This window comes from Lycium barbarum, chromosome 4, assembly GCF_019175385.1.
Source record: "Lycium barbarum isolate Lr01 chromosome 4, ASM1917538v2, whole genome shotgun sequence".
NCBI classification, from domain to species: Eukaryota; Viridiplantae; Streptophyta; class Magnoliopsida; order Solanales; family Solanaceae; genus Lycium; species Lycium barbarum.
In genome coordinates, this window is record NC_083340.1 from 25691571 (window position 1) to 25711851 (window position 20281).

Here is a 20281-nt window from a genome sequence, read left to right on the forward strand (position 1 = left end):
GCAAATTACTGGTACCAACACGAATTTGTTTATATTAAAATTACGATATAAATAGTAATTGGGAAAATACATAAACCCCCGACGTATACTTGGATTAATTATGACGCGTCCAATTTTTGTGGGCGATCTATTACCCCCGGCCTTATTTTTTTTTGTATTTTGCACCTTTTTAAGCTGACGTGGCAAAAAAAAAAAAATAGCGAGTGAAAACAGTAAAAATAGTTTTTATATTTTAATAAAAATTAATTTTTTTAAAAAAAATACATTTTCTTCTTCTTTCTCCTTTTTCTCTTTCTTCTTCTTTCTCCTCAACCACCCCCGCCGCCGCCGCCCCCAACGCCGTCATGATTGAACACAGCCCAGTTCGTGAAATCATGGGTAGTTTGTGCAATTTCTACATTATAGTGTTTCATTAGGTTGTGTTTCATATTGTCCTCTTGCTAACAAGACGAGCATGTCCCCAATGTCCTGAAATCATTGGCATTTCATTAGCTAATATTTCATGCTACTAGAGTAGAATACTAGCCCATTTAGTTTGACTGATCAATGCTATATAAAGTATAGACTGCAAAAAAAGCTTGTATTCTCTCGATTTTTTTCCTAAAGTAATGCTGCCTATGCAGGAATAGCTGCATTCGAGATGGAATACAGTCACTGGGTTGAAGAGCAACAAAAAAAGAATGCAGAATTGCGGAGTATGTTGTAGTCTCCTGTAAGCGATATAGAGCTTTAGTTGCTGGTAGAAAATGTATTAAGCCAATATTTCAATCTCTTCCGCATGAAAGCTGATGGTGCCAAGGCTGACGTTTTTTACTTAATGTCTGGGATGTGGAGAACTCCAGTCCATGATTGAACATAACCCAGAAAGGAAGAAATTGCACAGTTTGTCCTTCAAATGGGTGGGGCAAGAGGAGCGGGGTTGGGGGGGGGGGGGGGGGAGAAGGGGCAGTAGCAGCAGCTCCTCGAGTTTTGGGAGGGGGGGGGGGGGGGGGCTGAAATGAAGAAGAAGAAGAAGAAGGGGGTTTATGATGAAATTGAATGTGTGTGTTAATGGAGGAAGAAAATGAGTTGAAGAAAATGGGTTGAATGTTTCTTGAAAATAAGCACTTTATGATTGATGATTAAATTGAATGTGTGTGTTAATGGAGGAAGAAAATGGGTTGAATGTGTGTTGTTAATGGAGGAAAGTGGGTTGAATGTGTGTGTGTTAATGGAGGAAGAAAATGGGTTGAATGTGTGTGTGTGTGTGTAATGGATGAAGAAAATGGGTTGATGGATTTCTTGAAATGAAGAAGAAGAAGAAGGAGAAGAAGAAGAAGGATTTAGTGATGAAGAAGACAAAATTAATGGTTAATTAGAGATTAATTAGTGTAAATATAATTAATAAAAGAGAAATCAAATGAAAAAAAAAGAAAGGAAAAGTGACAGTGTCGTGGCAGCAGCGAGGCACTAATGTGGCGGAGAGTGTGCAACACTCTCCACTGTGCAACTGGGCTTCAATTTTTTTTGCCACGTCAGTCAAAAAATAGTACAAAAATACAGAAAAAATAAGGCCAGGGGGTAATAGGTCGCTCGCAAAGGTTAGATGCGTCATAATTAATCCGAGTACACGTTGGGAGGGGGGGTTATGTATTTTCCCAATAGTAATTAAAACGATTTGATAAAACTTATTTTTATTTGAATATGGAGTAGTAAATATAGATTACTACTTAAATTAATATTATATTAATAAATATTTTTTACAAAATAATACTCCCCCGTTTCAATTTATGTGAACCTATTTGACTGAGCACCGAGTTTAAGAAAATAGAGAAGACTTTTAAACTTGTGGTGTTAAATAAGTCACATATATTTTGTGTGGCTATAAATCATTGCATAAAGGTAAATTATTTTCAAATATAGAAATAAGTCATTTTTTTTTGCACGGACTAATAAGGAAATAGGTTCATATAAATTGAAACAGAGGGAGTATGATCGTCGATGGTGGCAATAGCTTATACTGGTGGTTGTGATAGCTGAGTGAGTGGTGATTGATGATAGTGTTGGTTGATGGCAGCGGTTGTGGATAGTAGCTAGTGGAGATAATGGCTTGCAGTAGTGGTTAATGGTGGTGGTCAGGGGCGGATTTAAAGAGGGTTGAGGGTGCGAACACCCTCGGCAAAAAATTACAGTATATATACAGAGGCGGATCCAGAATTTAAATTATGTGGGTTCACTCTTAAGATTTTTAGTATTGAACCTATTATATTTTAAAAGTTATGAGTTCATATATACTATATGTTACAATTTTAATAATTTTTTACACATAAATTTATGCTCCGTGTCGAAAGTTAGGGGTTATAGGGTAAATTTTCTGTGTTTATATGTATAAATTAACTTTTGAACACTTTGAATAAATTATATTTAGCTTCCTTTTTTTTTTCGAACCCCCTGAATGAAAATTCTGGATTCGCCACTGGTGGTGGTAGTGTCATTGCGGTGGATGAGTGATAGTAATAGCGGTAATGATTGTAAATGGCTAGAGAAAGTGACGACCGGTTGTGGTAATTGGTGGTTGTTGTTGAGGATGGTGGTCGTAGGTGGTAGGTGGTGATAGTTGACAATTGTGGAGATGATAGTGACAATAGTGGATAGCGGTTAAAGTGTATGGAATAGTAATGAAATGACATTTCACATAAGTCCTTGAATAGTCCAAGTAACATTTTATATGATAATAAAAATTTGTTATGAGCCTTACATTCAAATATATTTAGGCTCATCAAAGAGCTATAACAAACATTGTATTTAAAGTACCGTTATAAAATAATACAATATACTAAGTAACTTTAATGCCACGCTGAAAACGCCTTTATTTTTAAAAAAATATAAAGGGGAGGACTTAGGACTAGGAGACAAATACAGTGTTGTTTTCATTTTTAATTTGAGAGACGTGTACGTTTCTTTAAAAATGAAATGCTCGTTATACTCGAACACATGGCCTCATGCATGGAAAAGTTTTATCATGTGCGAGGCACACCACGACGTACTTGAGTGAGGGTAGCTACTGTTTGACACATGAAGATGTGGATCACACCCTTCACCACTCTACTTTCTCTTTTTGTCTGCTTCTCTCTCTCTCTTTTGTTTTTACCCTCCTGCCCCAAATACTCTTTCTTCTTTTTTGTTTCTCTATGAAAAGAAAATTGAAGTTTCCTCCTCTTCTACTTTTTATTTCTCTTCTAATTATAAAAGGAGAACCTGTTAATATATAAGGTGCTTAACCACAATAATAACATATTCAGTGTAATTCATAAGTGGGTTATGGAAAAGGTAGAATGTACGCAGATCTTACCTCTATCTTTATGAATAAAGAAGTTGTTTCCGATAGACCCTCGGCTCAAAAGAAATGACAATGGTGCTTAACCAAAAAATAAATAAATGATAAGAGTGTCTTTGAGACCTTCATGAGTCAGCATTAGGGGTGTCCACAATTTGGATAAAATTAAATCGATTCAGATCGCAAATCGACTAAATAATTGACAGGTATGTGGGGTTAATTTATTTTGGTTTTAAATTGTAAAAGCCCGATAATATTTGGTTTGATTTAGTTTATTTTGATTTTGTTAAAAAATAAACCGAGCCAAACCGATAAAATAATACAACTTTTCTAATTATATATATATATATATATATATATATATATATATATATATATATATATATATATATATATATATATATAATTTTAAATACTTTGTTTATTTTTTTATTAAAATTTTATTTATCTCCATTAGACTAATAAATTTAACACCGTAAGCCCATTCCTATTCATGGATCTAATTCCACTTATTCAAAACAAAGATTTATGAGATTTAACTAAAAAAGTTGTATTTCTATAACTAACTGCTTCGTATAGTATTTATATCCATTTGAAAGCAAGATTTCTATTCATGGATGTTGTGTACTTATTAAATGATACATTCTTTACATCAATGAGAGATACACTTTAATGTATGTATATATTATTTACATATTTATAACGGGTGATGCATTCACCATGTTGAGTATAGTCTTCTTCTTTGCGTTCTTTGACAAAACTATTGGCACCTGTAGATATCATTAAGTGATAATCAGATGTTAATGCTCATATAACATATTAAGCTATTTTTAACTAACAGTTTAATTAGAGCATATGCACATAAACACATCAGGACGGCACATGTATACCCACATCAGGAAGAAAAATATTTAAGGAAAAAACAATAAGTGTACAAGCTGCTCAAATCAATCATGCCAAGCATGGTGTACGAAGTTCCAAAGAAATCAAGCAACAATATTAAGACCTTCCATTATAGTCAAGTAAGCTTGAGAAAATGGAATATAGATACTCTAGATGGGAGACTTAATTAAAGAAATGGAGTATACATTTTAGATGAGCAATGAGGCCCAAGTTCAAATGTTTAGAACTTTCTTTACTGACAATTTGGTCATTTCATTCACATTTCTCATTTCAAAAGGTTAATAACAGGACCTTTGGCAGACTCAAGAAACCTTAACAGCATTGCATGTTACAAAAGTAGAAACATAGCTAAAGAATATGAAAGGAGGGAACAGGGTCCGTAACTCATGTGTTCAAGCAGGGTTTTGGCGGTCGTCTTCTATATTCCTTAAGCATCTCGACCCCAGCTCATAACTGAACAAACTCAGGCTCCGGAAAAGGAGAATCTAGGAGGTTGAATGCATAAAATGGATTTCTTTCAAGAAATTTTTCATTCACCTATGCACATATAGTTCTACCTAAAAAGTTAACAATATATACCTAATTCTTGTCCAACAACTTCTTACATTCTGAAAGAAGTGAAGTACCTTCTTTCTTAATTTCCAAGAGTAGTTCTACATACAACATTTTCCACACACACACACACATTTCTTTTTAAAAAAATTATTATTATTAACCAATACAAAAAGAATAATAATTTTGATTCAAAGTCAAGTCAATTCCAGATGTTCGCTTCCCCCCAGTCCTTTAATTTCTCTTATCTTAAAGCTGTTTATTTTTCTGTCTTCATTTCTGTGACATGTTGCTTCTAAGATAGAGGTGGAATCATGCTTGAAGACAAAGATGTAGGTATTATTACTTTTGAAAAAAGTTGATTATCATTTGTTTTATATAATGCACTAGTTGATCTTGCTTCTTCCTCGATTAATAAGAAGATTATTGGAGAATGTATCACTAAACTATGAAGAAAAAATAAAAATGAAAGAAAAAATAGCTAACCTGAACTGTGTAACACTGGGAGAAGGCCATTGAACATAGAAGCTTAAGGCTAGAAGCTGACGAAATTTGAATGCCTGAGAGAAAATGAGCGATATGAGTAGGGAAATAAAGCCAAACATAAAATGAAAAAGCATTAGCAGCTTATAGCATATAGGAAGGCAAGACCGGTGGTGGATGTTCAGTTATATTACACCATTTAAAGACACATACATAACAACATCAAAAATGGCATAAGCAATGTCAAACACGTATGCTCTTAAGGCTAAGATACGAACAAAGAAAAAGTTTCCGGTTTAACAGACCGATACGAAGCAAACATGTTGAACGGGCATTTTAACTAACTCTTCTATACAACAACAACAACATGCCCAGTGCTTAACTGATCCTTCTATAATATTAGTAGAAATTTAAGAAATTCTTCAGATAGATATTTTTATTTTATTATTTTTATATTTCTTCATTGATAAGGGATTTCAATTAGATATTTTATTATTTTAATTTATATGTATAAATTGTAGATGCTTCCAGCAAAAAGGGGTTCAGAAGTCTCTTGCTTCCACATAGATATCCCAACTTCTACGACTAGTTTGGGTGAAAAGGGACAGAATCAGAAGAATGAAGATACAAGAATATGGAGAGAAAAGTCATTATCTCTCTTTTGGTACATATATAAAAAAACATTTTAATTAAATATATATGCATCAAATGAGAAATTAGTCGTTCTTAGATTGCTATACGTATGGTAGAATTAATAAGCATGAATAGATAGCGTTCAAACCATTGATGATATCCTGAATATATTTTAGAACTAGTATCAACTGGCAAATTCATGGATGACATTTCATATAATAACTGATCAATATAAGGAAACAATCCAAAAGGAGGATTTAGGAGGACATCAAACCAGGTATGGATAATGGCAGAGTGGCCTTACAACCAAATAGTTGATAAGCAGCCGATATTTTAGCCGCATGAAAGCTGTGGCTGTTATATCTTGTCAACAAGATACCTTCCAAGGGAATTGATAGGCTTGGTAGAGTCGAAATATTGCATTCCCCTGTGTCTAATTTTAATTCGAGCAAGATAATCTGCTGCAATCCATGCAAAACTTAACATAACAGTACTTGAGACAGCATCTGGCATTTGCAACTCCAGTGATCTAGTCACCCAATCAGGATGGTAGGTGACCCGATACCATGCAGATGCCTTTCTTTCATACATATCATTCTTCTCATCATCGGGAAGCACCGGGTCCATATGCTCGAAAACATTCCTGAATTCCTTCCTCAGAATATTATATGCATGCTCCAGCCTCTTTTTTAATTCCCCTTGCTTCTTAGAACTATACTTTGGCATGGACCATATATGTCCAGTAACCACCTCTTCCTCCCCGTTAACTTTGTATTGTTCTAAAAGTCCATTCAACTGACCATCATAAGAACATTTGCGGTTCCATGCATCATCTATAAAATCTTCGAATCCTGGAATTTCAAGATTAGTGTCATATAGGATGTCTTCGGGGACAAACTCAAGGCCAGCAGATTCTCCGCTCTCTGCATCTTTCACTTGCCTATATAATTTCCCCAAAATTTTCTCTGACTTGTATGATTGAAACTTCTCTTTCCCCATGAAGTCGGGATACATTTTTGGTTTTAGTTCAAATGGCATGGTGACAAGTTTTCCGGTTTTGGGGAAATCAACGGCTAGAGCAGCAAGCTCCGCCAATTTAAGGCACTTCTCATCCAAAGCTCCAAATTCACTGAGGTCAGCATGAACCACATGTGCGTTGCAGATTTCTCCTAGACTGTCTTGGACCATGTTCTTTGAGAAAAATTCTATTATGTCCTGTAAACAAAGAAAACGATATTTCAAACTGAAAAATAAAATACAAAAGAATATTAGGCAACCAGTTGAATTATCCAACCAATAACAAGTGTCATAAAGTAGACTTAAAATTCCTAATCAAGAGCAAAATCTGTTGAATACACCCATATAGCACAAATGATCACAGATATTTTGAGCCATGAAGAGCACAAGATCGATTATAAGTGTGTGTAGCTTTTTTTTTTTATTCTAGTGAGTGTGACTACAAAAAAAAGAGTCTCCCTCTTCTATTACAACTAAATCCATTATGGATAAACCATAGAACTTAAATATGATCGGATGCAAAGGAAAATACATAATCAGGAAGGGTCAAGTTGGGGCGGATAATACAAGAAAAGCGAGCAACAAGTATATCTTACTAATGCAACAAAGCTCAAAACAGCCATTAAAAGATAATATTAGCTAAAGAACAAGTAATGTTAGCTTTTCAAGAAGGCTTTGATCAGCACTCTAACCAAGTGAACATTACGCTGTAAAACTGATCTGGAAAAGCTAACCAAATATAAGAAGAAAGCTGCAAGAAATATCATTATAGTTGGGTAGGTACCATATGATTAACTCGACGACCCAACTGTTTAACTTGTGCAGGTGCATAGTCCATTGGCATCCAGCTTTTCTTACTGGGTGGGATGAGATTTTCATCCCAAGTCACAAAGTAGAGGTCACCGTCAAGGTCACTCCCTGATGCTTCATTTGAATGTGGTCTATCCCCCTTCTGAGGGAAGACCAGACAATCATAGAGATGGCGCAAACCAGGAACATCTACAGCCTCCAGAATCCTCACATCCCCGGGATGAAGACACGGGTTCTTTGCAATTACAACAAGCCCCTTTATTACTTGAAGATTTTTCTTTATATCAACAAACTTTGGACCATGCTTAGCAAAAAAATTCTCCAAAGAAGGGCTTGACACTTGAACAAAGCATTGGCCTTGCTCAAGTTCGCCCAATTCATCCAAGCACCCCATCAACCACCGTCCCGGAGGAACAAATATCCTTGTCTTATTCCTGAGGTCGCCAAGTTGAGCAGCTCTAATGCTAGCCAACATCATTCTTAAATGCGGCTCACTTTGAGGTTTAAAGCCCGCACTCAACATTATAGCCGCTGTGTTTCCTGCCTCACCACATGAAGCTGTAATGATATCAAAAGCCACGTCCGAATCCACGAGTATTTTATCCAACCTTGATAACATTTCCTTTTGCATTTCCCAAAATATTTCATTTTTAACGTCCAAGGAAGAGAGCAGGGTTACAATTTGCCTGTTCAGAAAACCAGGTAGTAATCTCGTCCAAGAGCAGATTTCAAGGGTAGTGTGATTTGAGTCAAATTTCTTCATACTTGGCCTCAGAGAAAGGAGGATACCATCATTCTTTGCTGGCCAACATGCGATAACACCTTTACAACCAGCATATCTTATCTGATAGGCACAAGGAGGATTGACACTTAATTGCAACTTCTCTGCAACTTCTATAGCTAGATCTGCTGACATCATGCCGATTCCATCGGAGAAAACATACCCATTTCTCTTTATATCTGGAACCTCACTTGGAAGGACTTCCACTGTTGCATAGGTTGAGGAAAAGCACTGTCCCATCCTAGCAGCACATTTTGCAACATTCCTGTTACTGAACCTCCCCATCCAGTTTATGATGTCGGGCACCCTAATTTTCGCCTCTTCTGCAAAAAACCAGGCAGAACGATCCCTTAGCTGGTTAGCTGAGAATGCCAAAAAGGAGTACTTTCGCCCACACAAATAAAATCCGTTACTCAGAATATTTTTCACCCTTTGGAAGATTGCAGTTCTTTGGGGATTAGAATTTGATGTAATTTCTCTCACAACGGTAGCAGCATAGTATGTCAGAACATTCCTATTCAAATTCTGCATGCCATCATCCATGAAAGTAACTCGCAAAAATCGATCTGAAACATGTTCATAATTCCTGAGGACTCTATTGGATAGCTCCACAGTTGGCGGAAGACAGTATGCTCTGGTTGGGGTAATAACCAACCTCCTAACCTCTACAACATCAGCTAACTCTCCAGTTCTCTCGAGAAGGTTAGGATTTTTCAACAGACATCTCTGGATGCATGCTAACTTCTGAATAGCATCATTGACAGGACATTTGTAAGAAAACATGTGCTTCAGTGCAGCTAAATTAACCGCTTCCCGATGCCTTCTAAGTAAAGTAAAAAATTCATTAGTCATCTGATGCTGATTAACTATGCCTTTGTGCAGAACCGCATTCACCAGAAACAAAACCTTAAAGCTTATACCATCATGGTTCTGGAAGCAGAAGAACGGTTCTGACATGGACACCCCAAAATCAGGCTCATCTCTCACCCGGAGCATCTGCTTGTTACACTGTTCTACCATGGGAACCCCATTTTCACTGAAATATTTCATGGCTTTCTTAAAGCTAGGACCATTGCAAGGTCGAATTGAAATACGATACGTATTCAACCTACCAATGGCTCCACTACATGTAATATCTGTAGTACGGATCCATTGGTCATCATCGTCTAACAAGTCAAATGCTACTGACTCTTCAATATCATCGTCAGCAGTTCTATAGAAAACCAAGGGAGATGAAGCCAGCCTCAACAATATTACCAAAGACGTAAAGTCTTTATATTCCTTTATCTCATCGATTTCCCTAAGCAAAAACTCAATCTTAAAATCGCATTTTATAACGGCATGTCTTGCTTCACCCTTGAAAGAGAAAACAGTATCCTTTGTGAAAAGTATTTTGCATGTCCCGTTGAATGGGTCCACAAGAAAGTTAACACCAGTATGAGCTCCCCTCCAACCAACCACAAAGTCATCTTTACCAACCAGTACTCCTATTTCTGCACTAACATCCGTAAACTTAAAGGGCATGGTACTTCTTCTCCTCTCATTCAAACGAAAGGGATTCTCAGGACCCAAACTAAACTTCAAAGGCTTGCCTTCTAATAAGATCTCATTACTCCTAGAAGCAGCAAGAGCATTCTTTGCGGACTCTGAAGATGCAAAATGAACGAATGCATGAGGTACCACTTTTTGGTAATAGTTCATTCTTTGCACCTTCTCTACATCAATGTCATAAATTGGGGAAGAGTCAGGAGGAGTGGATGAAGTCTTTAATCTACACCTCCACACTTGTCCAAATTGTTCTTCCAGATATTCCGAAAGCATTTTCGCATTGACATCATTGTTGAACCCAGCTACACTGATTTGAGTAACTACGAGATCCTTTACAGAACCCTCTGATTCCATCTTTTCCTTTAAAGAGTCACAAGTACCAACCTCCAAGTTCACCTGTTACATGACCCAATATTTTTGAATAAAACGAAACAACATAATAGATCTTATAGAATGGACAATGTATGAAGCAACAAGACATTTAACTATTTATAGAATATGATACAGCATCAGGTTGCTAAGAAAATCTATATATAATCCTGGAAATCATTGTTCACAATTATACAAATCGAAATGTTGGTTATTCATTTAGACCACATGGTAACCTTCTTAAACATCCTTGATCATTTCTACCTTCTAAGTGCAGAAAAAAAAATTAATAAATAAACTAATCAATCAAGAACAAGAAGATGAAATATATGTGCACTGCATTTTAATAATCAGGCAGCAATGAGACACTGTGAAAGACGGAAAATCAAGGAAGCAGAGGACAACACGAGCTAATAGCTCCATTTCTTTACCAATCGAAACATCTGTAGATCAGTATTTTTTTACTGCCTTTTGGTATTAGTCATGTAACTCCTTTACTACATCTGTTTATCAGATATGTTTGAATTTCACTGGAAAACCCAACCTTTCAATACCGACATAAGAACATCGTATTTAGCTGCCTCTGAAAATAAGACATTCAGCTAGCAAGAAGCTCAGAGTAGAACTCTTAACCCGAATTTGATTTTCTCTGAAGATGAAAACCTATATAAACACACAACTTTACTTGCAAAAACTTGAAGTGAAGCAAGTAGGAAAAAATATAGTATGCATTTGGAGAAAGAAATACTTTGGTGTCCTATTAAGTAATTGTGTTATAGCAGCAGCTCTACTCCTCTAGAAGAAACAGAGAGTGAAAACTATTATGCCTCCGAAATCTCATCCCTTGATTAAGGACAACTGGACAAATGACCAATTGATGCAAATCTAGATTACAACTTCAAAATGATATAAAACGTAAGAAGGTATTGTCAATTGAGTTTTTTTATTTTTTCCGCATAAATAGAGGAACCACTTTCTGTAATTAAGGAAAAAGAGAGTAGTGTATCAACAACGTAGAAGTGAAGAAAATGATCAGTTGATGCCAACATGGACCAAAACTTGAAAAAGATAGGAGCTAGTAGTATAAAAAATACAGAAAACAGAAACCACTTTCTGTAGCTAAAGAAAAAGAGAAAACTGTATAAACAATGCAGCCATAAGTGAAGCATATTATTGATAGATGCAAACTTAATTCAAGAACTTGAAAAAGATAAAAACTTTCAAGAAACCCACTAACCGAGTGATCAACAACAAGAAAAACACAAGGGGGAAATCAGAGCAAAAGGGTGTGTATACAAGGAGTGATCGAGTGGCCTATGAATTGACTCTTTTTTTTTTTTTTTAATGGTTTTGGTTCTTGAAAGCTTACAGTTAGTTAAAGTGAAGTGTTTAGGACACACTGAGGGCCTGGGTAACACGCGGGAAGGATGCACCTATTTGCTCTCTTTTGAGCAAGTACGGAGAATATTTGCAACAAAAAGATTATAAGAGATTGAACAATTCATTTTTCTCGGTTAAGTTTTCAGTCAAATAATGACATTTTTGGCCTAATTAAATAACCATAACAGAGACTTGTTTTTGGGCAAGTTACATATTTTCCTATTTTCCCGGTGAGTCAAAAATATTGTATTCACTAGTCAAATATACAAATAATATATATTATTTTGTATTAAAAGTATATATCTTTGTTGGCTATTAGTTTGGTGAGCGGTTATTTATGTTAATTTTTTTTTTACCCCTCTTCAAATATTATGAGTATGCGACGTGAGCTCTCGAGGATGAGCCATCAGATAGTGTTTAGTGGCAACTCGGGCCGGTTATTGGGTATATCTATTATATTCCATCTAAGGCTACAATAACCGGCCCGAGTTACAGAGTATAATTAAACTATATTATCGATAATATAAGCCTACAAAACTTGAAGAAATATACATGCTACAGTGGTGTAACTTGGGGAAACATACATGCTACAGTGGTGTGGCCCCTACATAGGCATCCACTATTATTTACAACAAGACTATTTTTTTCTTTGAAAAATATATAATACTTTCAAGTGTCAAAATCATATTTTGTCCCATCTAAGATATGTTCTTCTTGACCATTTTATTACCCATGCATAGAGTATTTATTATTACAATTTAAATATGTCAACTAGAAAATATGAATTTGGTTATTTTAAAAAAAAAGAGAGAAATAAATTGAATATTTAATACAATCTCAAAAATGAGCTCTTGATAATTTTTTATTTTAACAAATAAAAGACTAAGGGTGTATTTGGTATGGAGGAAAAAATTTCTCAGCAAATGTTTTTCAATTTTTTCATGTTTGGTTTGTCAAAATTTTTAAAAAATATTTTCTATAGAAAAATAAATTCCTTAAAAATGAGGAAAATGACTTCTCAAGTAAAAATTAAAAAAAGAAAAATAAGTTCAATAAATAACATTCCACATTAGTTATTTCCTTGTCATCCCATGTATGGAAACATTTTTCTTTTAGAAGAAAATTAAGGCCTCACACTGAAATTTTGCTTTAGGTCACCGAAAGAGCCGCCCCTGGTGGCAATAACTTTTTCTTATTATGTTAGCCATGCAACTTTTAGTACCTGCTTTAAAACATCGGATTTCGTAATTATTTTTCAATTTTTAGTTGTATTTACCAGCGTGTGTTTTAACCTAAACGCATAGGGATATGTATAGTTGAACGTAAAGTCTAAATGTATTCAATTCCTATACCACAACACTTTTGTCTCGTGATTTCTTCTTGTTACAGAATATAATTAAACTATATTATCGCAAAGGCAAGTGAAAAAACACACCTAAGAGGTGGAGTGAGAATTTAAAATTTATGAGTTCCAAATTTGTCATTAAATTAAGAGGCAGATCTAGGATTTGAAGGTGGTGGGTGCCACAATTTCTTCAATGTACATCTTGTTAGGAATGTGTATTTGGGTCGGGTCCATCTATTTTTAGTTTATTCGGGTCAACTTAATAGGCTTTTTTTTATTTGCAAATATGAAATTACATCTCAAGAAACAAACATAATTAACATCTTAAACAAGGAATCACACCCATTAAAAACAGAAGCAAAATCAACATTTTCACCAAGAGACTTGCATCTCTTATGTATATTAAAAAATGAATTTGCACAAATAAAATAACATCTTCAATAAGGGAATTACACCAATGAAAATAATAGAAAAACTCTTCAATAGGTAAATACACACCATAAGTAAATGTAGAATTAGATAAACTACAAGTTCTCAAAAATAAATCATAAATTTCATGTTTTTTTTAAGCGGTGCTTATGAAATTTCCATCATAATTTAAGTAATAAAGTGATTTAAATTGAATTTAACAATTATAGAATAGCATAAACTTTTATAATACACTCCCTCCGTCCATTTTTATTTGTCCATTATACTAAAAATATATGTCCACTTTTACTTGTAAGTTACATAGTTTGAAAAACCAAGATATAATTTACCACTTTATACTTATTTTACCCTTATTATTAAGTACTCCAATTCATTTCTCATTTTATTTATTTCTTATTAAGAGTGTCCCAAATCAAATATAGACAAGTAAACACGGACGGAAGGAGGAATAAACAAAAGAAATTATTAAAAAAAATTGAATTTTGATCTCAATCCAAAACTCATTGAGACCCAAGTTTTTCGATTTAAATACTCACAGATTTGAGATTAAGAGAAATGCTTAATTTAAGAGATTTTGAAGTTAAATTTGTGTGTTCTCGTTAGAGATCACAAATAAAATAATAGAAAAGAGGAAAGGAAATATAAATAATAAAAAGATAAATAGAAAATTGGGAGAGCCGAAAAGGGAATTACTGGTACAAAGTAAGTAAAAAGCACAAAGAAAAACGGGAGTCAGAAAATGTTCAAGATAGATTCAAACTTGTGTCTACCAGCCGTGGCACCTGTCTAATTTACGACTGGGGGTGGCAGAATCAAATATTTAACCTAATTTAAGCAAATTACAAAATAAGTATATAAAAATATTATTAATCTAGGGGGTGTCATGCCTCCCCCATCCTTAAGGGTAGATCCGCCCCTGATTAAACTTATAGTTCGTTTTAATTATTGAGTTCGCGCGATTAAATATTTATACATATTTAATGAATTCCCTAATACAATACAATATCTAAGCAAATGCTACTAAACTTATTCGAATGCGTATCTAATATTCTAGCTCCCTCCTTGCACATAATTATGATAAACTCAGTTGTGGCACTTATACAGGTTTAGGCAATAAAAAGAAACACCGCTAATTATTCAAACTTTACGTACACTGGAAAAAAGTGAATATATATACAACACGAGGAAAAAAAAAAGAACTAAGAACCAACTGATTCTTAGGGTGTGTTCAGTATGTAGGAAAATGTTTTCCTAAAAATTGTGTTCTTGGAAAATAAGTGAATTTCTACTTATTTTCTCATGTTCATTTGGGTAGTGGAAAATAAGTGAATTTCTTACTTATTTTCTTATGTTCGTTTGGTTGGTAGAAAATATTTTCCAGAAAATACCTACCCAAGCCCCACCAACTCCACCCCAACCCCCCCTCTCCCCAAAATTTGAAGTTTTTAATTTTTTTTTTCTAGATTTTCTGCACCCACCAACCCCTTCTCCTCCCCCCCCCCCCCCTCAAAAAGTTTCTTAAAAAAGTTTTAAAAGTTACTTTTGTTTGGATTTTTACACCACGACCCCCCCCCCCCCCCCAATCAACCCCACCACCCCCTCCAAATTTTTTAATTTTTAACCACGCAAACTTTCAATTTGTATAATTTCTTAATAAAGATAAAATTAAATAGCAAGTAGAAAATTTATGAGGGGGTAGGGGTGGGTGTAGAGAATAAAAAAAGAAATTTTTTCAAAACTTAAAAAAAAATGGAAGGGGTAGTGGGGTGTCGGGGGGGGGGGGGTCGTGGGTGTGGGTTGGATGAAAAAATAAAAAAAATAAAAGAAACTTTTTTAAAAAATAATTAGGGGGAAGGGGGGAGGGGGATGTGTTGGTGTAGAAAACCTAGAAAACAAATTAAAAAAAAAATTGAGGGGTAGAGGTGGGGGTGTGGCTGGGGGTAAGGTGCTAGAGTGGTTGGGGGGGAAGTGTGTGGTGCATGGGTTGTAGGAGTGGTTGGGGTTTGGTAGTTGGGGGGTGGGGGATGGGTGGTGCAAAAAACCAAAAAAAACAAAAAATTCAAAACAAAATTAATTTTTTTTTATTAGAGGGGGAGGGGTGTTGGGTTTCGTGGTGGGGGTGGAGTGGTTGGGGGTGGTAGGGTGGTTGGTGGAATGCACTTGTAGACTTGTTTTCCCTACTTTTATTAGGGAAGTCATTTTCCGCATTATTGAGGAACTTGTTTTCTTAAAGAAAATATTTTTCAAATTTTTTTACTAAACGAACATGAGAAAATTGAAAAACATCTACAAGAGGGGCACCCAGTTGCATATGAGAGCCGGAAGTTGAAGGATGTGGAACGGTGCTATGCCGCCCACGAAAATGAATTGTTAGTTGTTGTCCACTGCTTACGTCTTTAGAGGCACTACCTTCTGGGGACCCTGTTCGTGATGAAGACGGACAACACGGCTAACAACCATTTCATGACCCAACCAAAGCTAAATGGTCGTCAGGCCAGATGGCAGGAACTCCTAGCAGAATTTTCACTTCAACCTGGAATACCGAAGTGGGAAGACCAACCAAGTTGCGGATGCACTAAGTCGAAGGGCTGATCTAGCATCAGTGTGCCTACTTGCCACTCTTAGGGGGAGTGAGGTGGCCACCGCCATAAAAGGTCAAATCCAGGACCTCCTTACCAAGGATCCTTCTGCACAGTACTTGGTCAACCTAGCAGGTCAAGGAAAAACTCGCCGGTTCTACATGGAAGATGGGTTCCTGAAGGCAAAAGGAAACCGACTTTATGTTCCCAAAGAAGAGGATCTGCGAAGGACTCTTCTGATGGAATGCCATGATACTCTATGGGCGGGCCACCCAGGAGAGGAACACACCATGGCACTGCTACGCATGCTTATTATTGGCCCCAGATGGCAGATGATGGTGCTCAGTATGTGAAGACTTGCCTAGTATGCTAGAAAGAAAAGTCTGACCGCTTAACACAAACGGGTTTGTTAAAGCCATTACCGATCCCAAAGAGGCCTTGGGAAAGCGTTTCATTGGATTTCATCACCGGCTTACCCAAGGTTGGAGATCTCACGACTATCTTGGTTGTGGTCGATCGGTTCTCTAAGTATGCTACATTTATTGCAGCCCCAAAGTATATATCAGCAGAAGATACAACTCGACTCTTCTTCACCCATATTGTCAAGTACTGGGGTCTGCCCAAGGACATCGTTAGTGATCGCGACTCTCGCTTCATTAGCAATTTTTGGACTCAGCTCTTTAAGTGCCTAGGGTCCAAATTGAGTCACAGCTCAAGTTTCCACCCACAATCTGATGGCTAAGCGGAGCGGTTCAATGGTATGTTGGAGGAATATCTTTGGCATTTTGTTACCGGCTCACAGAAGAATTGGGTGAAGCTATTGGATGCAGCTCAATAGTGTTTCAATTCACAAAAGAGCTCTAGCACAAACAAGAGCGCTTTTGAAATTGTTACCGGATAGCAACCACTACTCCCACACACTGTGAATGCTTCAAATATGTTAAAATCTCCATGAGCATCTAGCTTCTCGAAAGAATGGAAGCAGAATTTGGAGATAGTGCGAAGCTATCTTGTGAAGGCGTAAAAGCGGATGAAGAGACATGCAAATCAAAATTGTCGCTTTATGGAATGTCAAGTTGGGGACAAGGTGATGGTAAAGATCTCAAAGAGATACCTGTTTGCAGGGGTCCATGACCCATGCCTATTGCAAAAATACATTGGACCTCTATCCATTGAGAGTCGCATTGGGAAGGTAGCATACCAGGTAGATACCCCAGTTTGGTGGAAGATTCATCTTGTTTTCCATGTCACTCTTCTAAATCCTTTTCGAGAAGACACAGAGGACCCATCACGAAGCCAGCTCACAATACCCAGTATTCGAGGCCCACAAGCAACTGGGAAAAGGGTAGCAGAAGCCGTCATCAATGATCGAGTCATGCATGCGTCAAGGAAAGATCACTAAGATTTCCTGGTGAAATGGCACGGATGTGACGCAGAAGAGAATACGTGAGAGAGAGGTACTAGCCTCAACGCCTACAAGCACCTGATTGATGAGTATCTTGCAAGTAAGGAGATGAAGACGCCACTAACTCAGGTGGGGGAGAATGTCATGGGTGGCTTTCCAGCTATGCCCCATGACCCCTTGGATGCGCCCTATGGCGACATGGCAAGCCTCGCAGCGCCTAGCGCCATGGACGACCCCGTGGTCTTGGTTGCGCCAAGTGACAAGATTGCCTCTGCCTATGTCACCCCATCAATGTCCCTAGCTAGCGTCCCTATACTAGTCGTACCCCAACGCGTGCCCAATGCCCAGCGCTCCTGGGCGCACGACAGTGTCATGACCCGAGGGTGCCCATGGACCTGCTCTAGTTTAGGTCCCTTTTGATGTAAATATAGAGTAGTTTACTTTTTGTATTTTGCATTATAATTCTCTAGCAAAGTCATGTCTAGTCCTGTAACTTTGGTTTTTCTTTTTAAAGTATATATAGGGGGATCAAGCAATCAAAAACTTTCAAGCAAGCAATCAATTATTCTGGTGTCTCTCTCCCTCGACACCGCTTGTTCTCATTGTAATAGCTTTCATTAATGCAATCAAGCTTTCTTTATTTGTCATTCTCACTCACTTTTCTGTTCTCTCAATTGCTTTTGACATTAGTTTTCCCGTACGGCACTGACAATCTCGTCTAGCGTACACAGGGGACCCTGGTTGGCGGATAGTAACTTTGGAAACATGGTTTCTTAGCCTTACGTCGCCCTTTCAAGAAGTCTCAGAAAGGCGCCGCGTAACAGTTGGAAAATGTTTTCCTCCATATCGAACACACCCTTAAGAACCAACTAATTCTTAAATTAAGTTTTCGTTATACTCAAAACATTTTGAAATAAAAAATAAAACCCATCTAATTAATCAAGATCGATCACATTCTGCGTCTTCGCCTTTATCTTGGTCAACATATTTTCCACCGAAGGCTTTGAAGTTAATTTATGATTGAGATCAATTTGTATCAAATTACATAGCACTAAAACAAAAGGAAGTTGAATATTAGCATTGAAGATTTTAAAATACCACGAAACAAAGGAAATTACATCATAAAGATCAATCAAGACAATGGAGAATAGAAGGATAGCAAATGTGAGTAAGAGGCAAACCGAGATGATGAAGACAGCAAGAAGAAGAATGCATGAAATGATTGAACCATAAAGAAGTGCAACCAGAATTAGCTCAATATTTGGTACCATTTGTCAATAGGGAACAATTAATTGAATGAAGAAATAATGCTAGAAGATGTGGTACGTAATATATATTTTCATTTTGCTTGTTAGGTTGGGAGAATGTTTAATTTGGAGAAAAGAGAGGGAAGAGAATGAAGTAAGTTCCACTCATTCTTTCTAAAATTATCCTTATCAAGGTATATAATTACAAATAGTCTTAATAGAGTATAAAAGAGAAAAGGTATCGTAGCATAGAAGTAGGTCCATGAGTTTCTTTTTTTGTTTTTCGTTATTCGGTTAAAGCTATTTCTTCTGATTTTGATAAAAGTTTCCTTGATGACACTCAACTTGGTCCCACTTTTCCTCTAAATAATTTCTTTACGCTTCGTAGTCATTAATAATCAACTTTTACTTATTATTGTAATTATTTCCATTTTTAATACAACTACTCTATTGGTAATACTATTATTACTACTCTCATTATAAACATTAGTACTATTATAATCGTATGTTGTTATCATTCTTACGTATTATTAGTAATAATAATAATAGTCACTACACTAATTACTAAAATTATACTCCCTCTGTTTCAATTTATGTGAACCTATTTCCTTATTAGTCTTTGTCAAAAAGAATGATCACTTTCTATATTTGGAAACACTTTACCTTTATGCAATGATTTATAGCCACACAAAATATATGTGACTCATTTAGGACCACAAGTTTAAAAGTTTTCTCTTCTTTCTTAAACTCCGTGCCTAGTCAAATGAGTTCACATAAATTGAAACGGAGGGAATAGTTCGTATTACTAGTATTATTATTTAGGTAGTATCTTTATATGTATATTTTCTAGTTATAATATTCATATTTTATTTAGCTACATAGTAGTAAATAGTATGTGTTATAATTATAACATATTTAAAATTATTAAGATAAGGAAGTCAAAGAAAATGTTGTTGTAGGAAAAGGCACCATTTCAGCCAATTATATCCAACACCATTTTCAACCAATAGCTAGCCTCCAGCCCAATTCCCTTAACTAAGCCCAAATCTGTTTAACCCCTTTTATCAAATTAATCCCAGCAGCCCACATCATATATTAAACACAAAACTAGGGTCTCATCTCCTCATACTCCAAAACAGGCGCCCTCTCCTCTTTTCCTCTTTAGTGAAATTTCACCATCTCCATTTCTCACCAACAATCTCTGCCTCGCCAATTCTAGTAAAATCTTATCCCTCCTTTTGATGCTTTTCTCCAACGTTCATCTCTGGCACAAATTTGGTCAAACGAAAAGAGCCAAAAAAACTTTTAAAGAAATCTGCATTTTCAGAGATTTGATTCTCTATTCAAACGACCATTTCGTTCTTCAAATCCCGCCCAAAAAATTGAGAGTTAAAACCTAGTTCTTCACCTATAAATACGACCTTTAAGATCTTAGCCAACCATCTTTCATCCCTGTGGTTCTACACAGCTTAGACATTATAACA

General features: G+C 36.1%; 1 protein-coding gene across 3 annotated transcripts; it reads right to left on the reverse strand.

Moving 5' to 3' along the window:
• Positions 1 to 3886: 3886 nt before the first annotated feature.
• On the reverse strand, positions 3887 to 18934 carry LOC132635634 (RNA-dependent RNA polymerase 6-like). Of its 3 annotated transcripts, none has more exons than XM_060352092.1 (5): positions 18732 to 18934; positions 7689 to 10439; positions 6192 to 7102; positions 5258 to 5331; positions 3887 to 4086 (listed from the first exon to the last, which is right to left on the reverse strand). In XM_060352092.1, the coding sequence occupies exons 1-3, from the start codon at positions 18819 to 18821 to the stop codon at positions 6245 to 6247; spliced, it is 3699 nt and encodes a 1232-aa protein (XP_060208075.1). In that variant the 5' UTR covers positions 18822 to 18934; the 3' UTR covers positions 3887 to 4086; positions 5258 to 5331; positions 6192 to 6244. The 3 variants fall into 3 exon arrangements, with proteins under 3 accessions (XP_060208075.1, XP_060208074.1, XP_060208076.1); XM_060352091.1 differs by having other exon boundaries at positions 6162 to 7102; XM_060352093.1 differs by lacking the exon at positions 18732 to 18934 and adding an exon at positions 11650 to 12111 and having other exon boundaries at positions 6162 to 7102.
• Positions 18935 to 20281: the final 1347 nt, after the last annotated feature.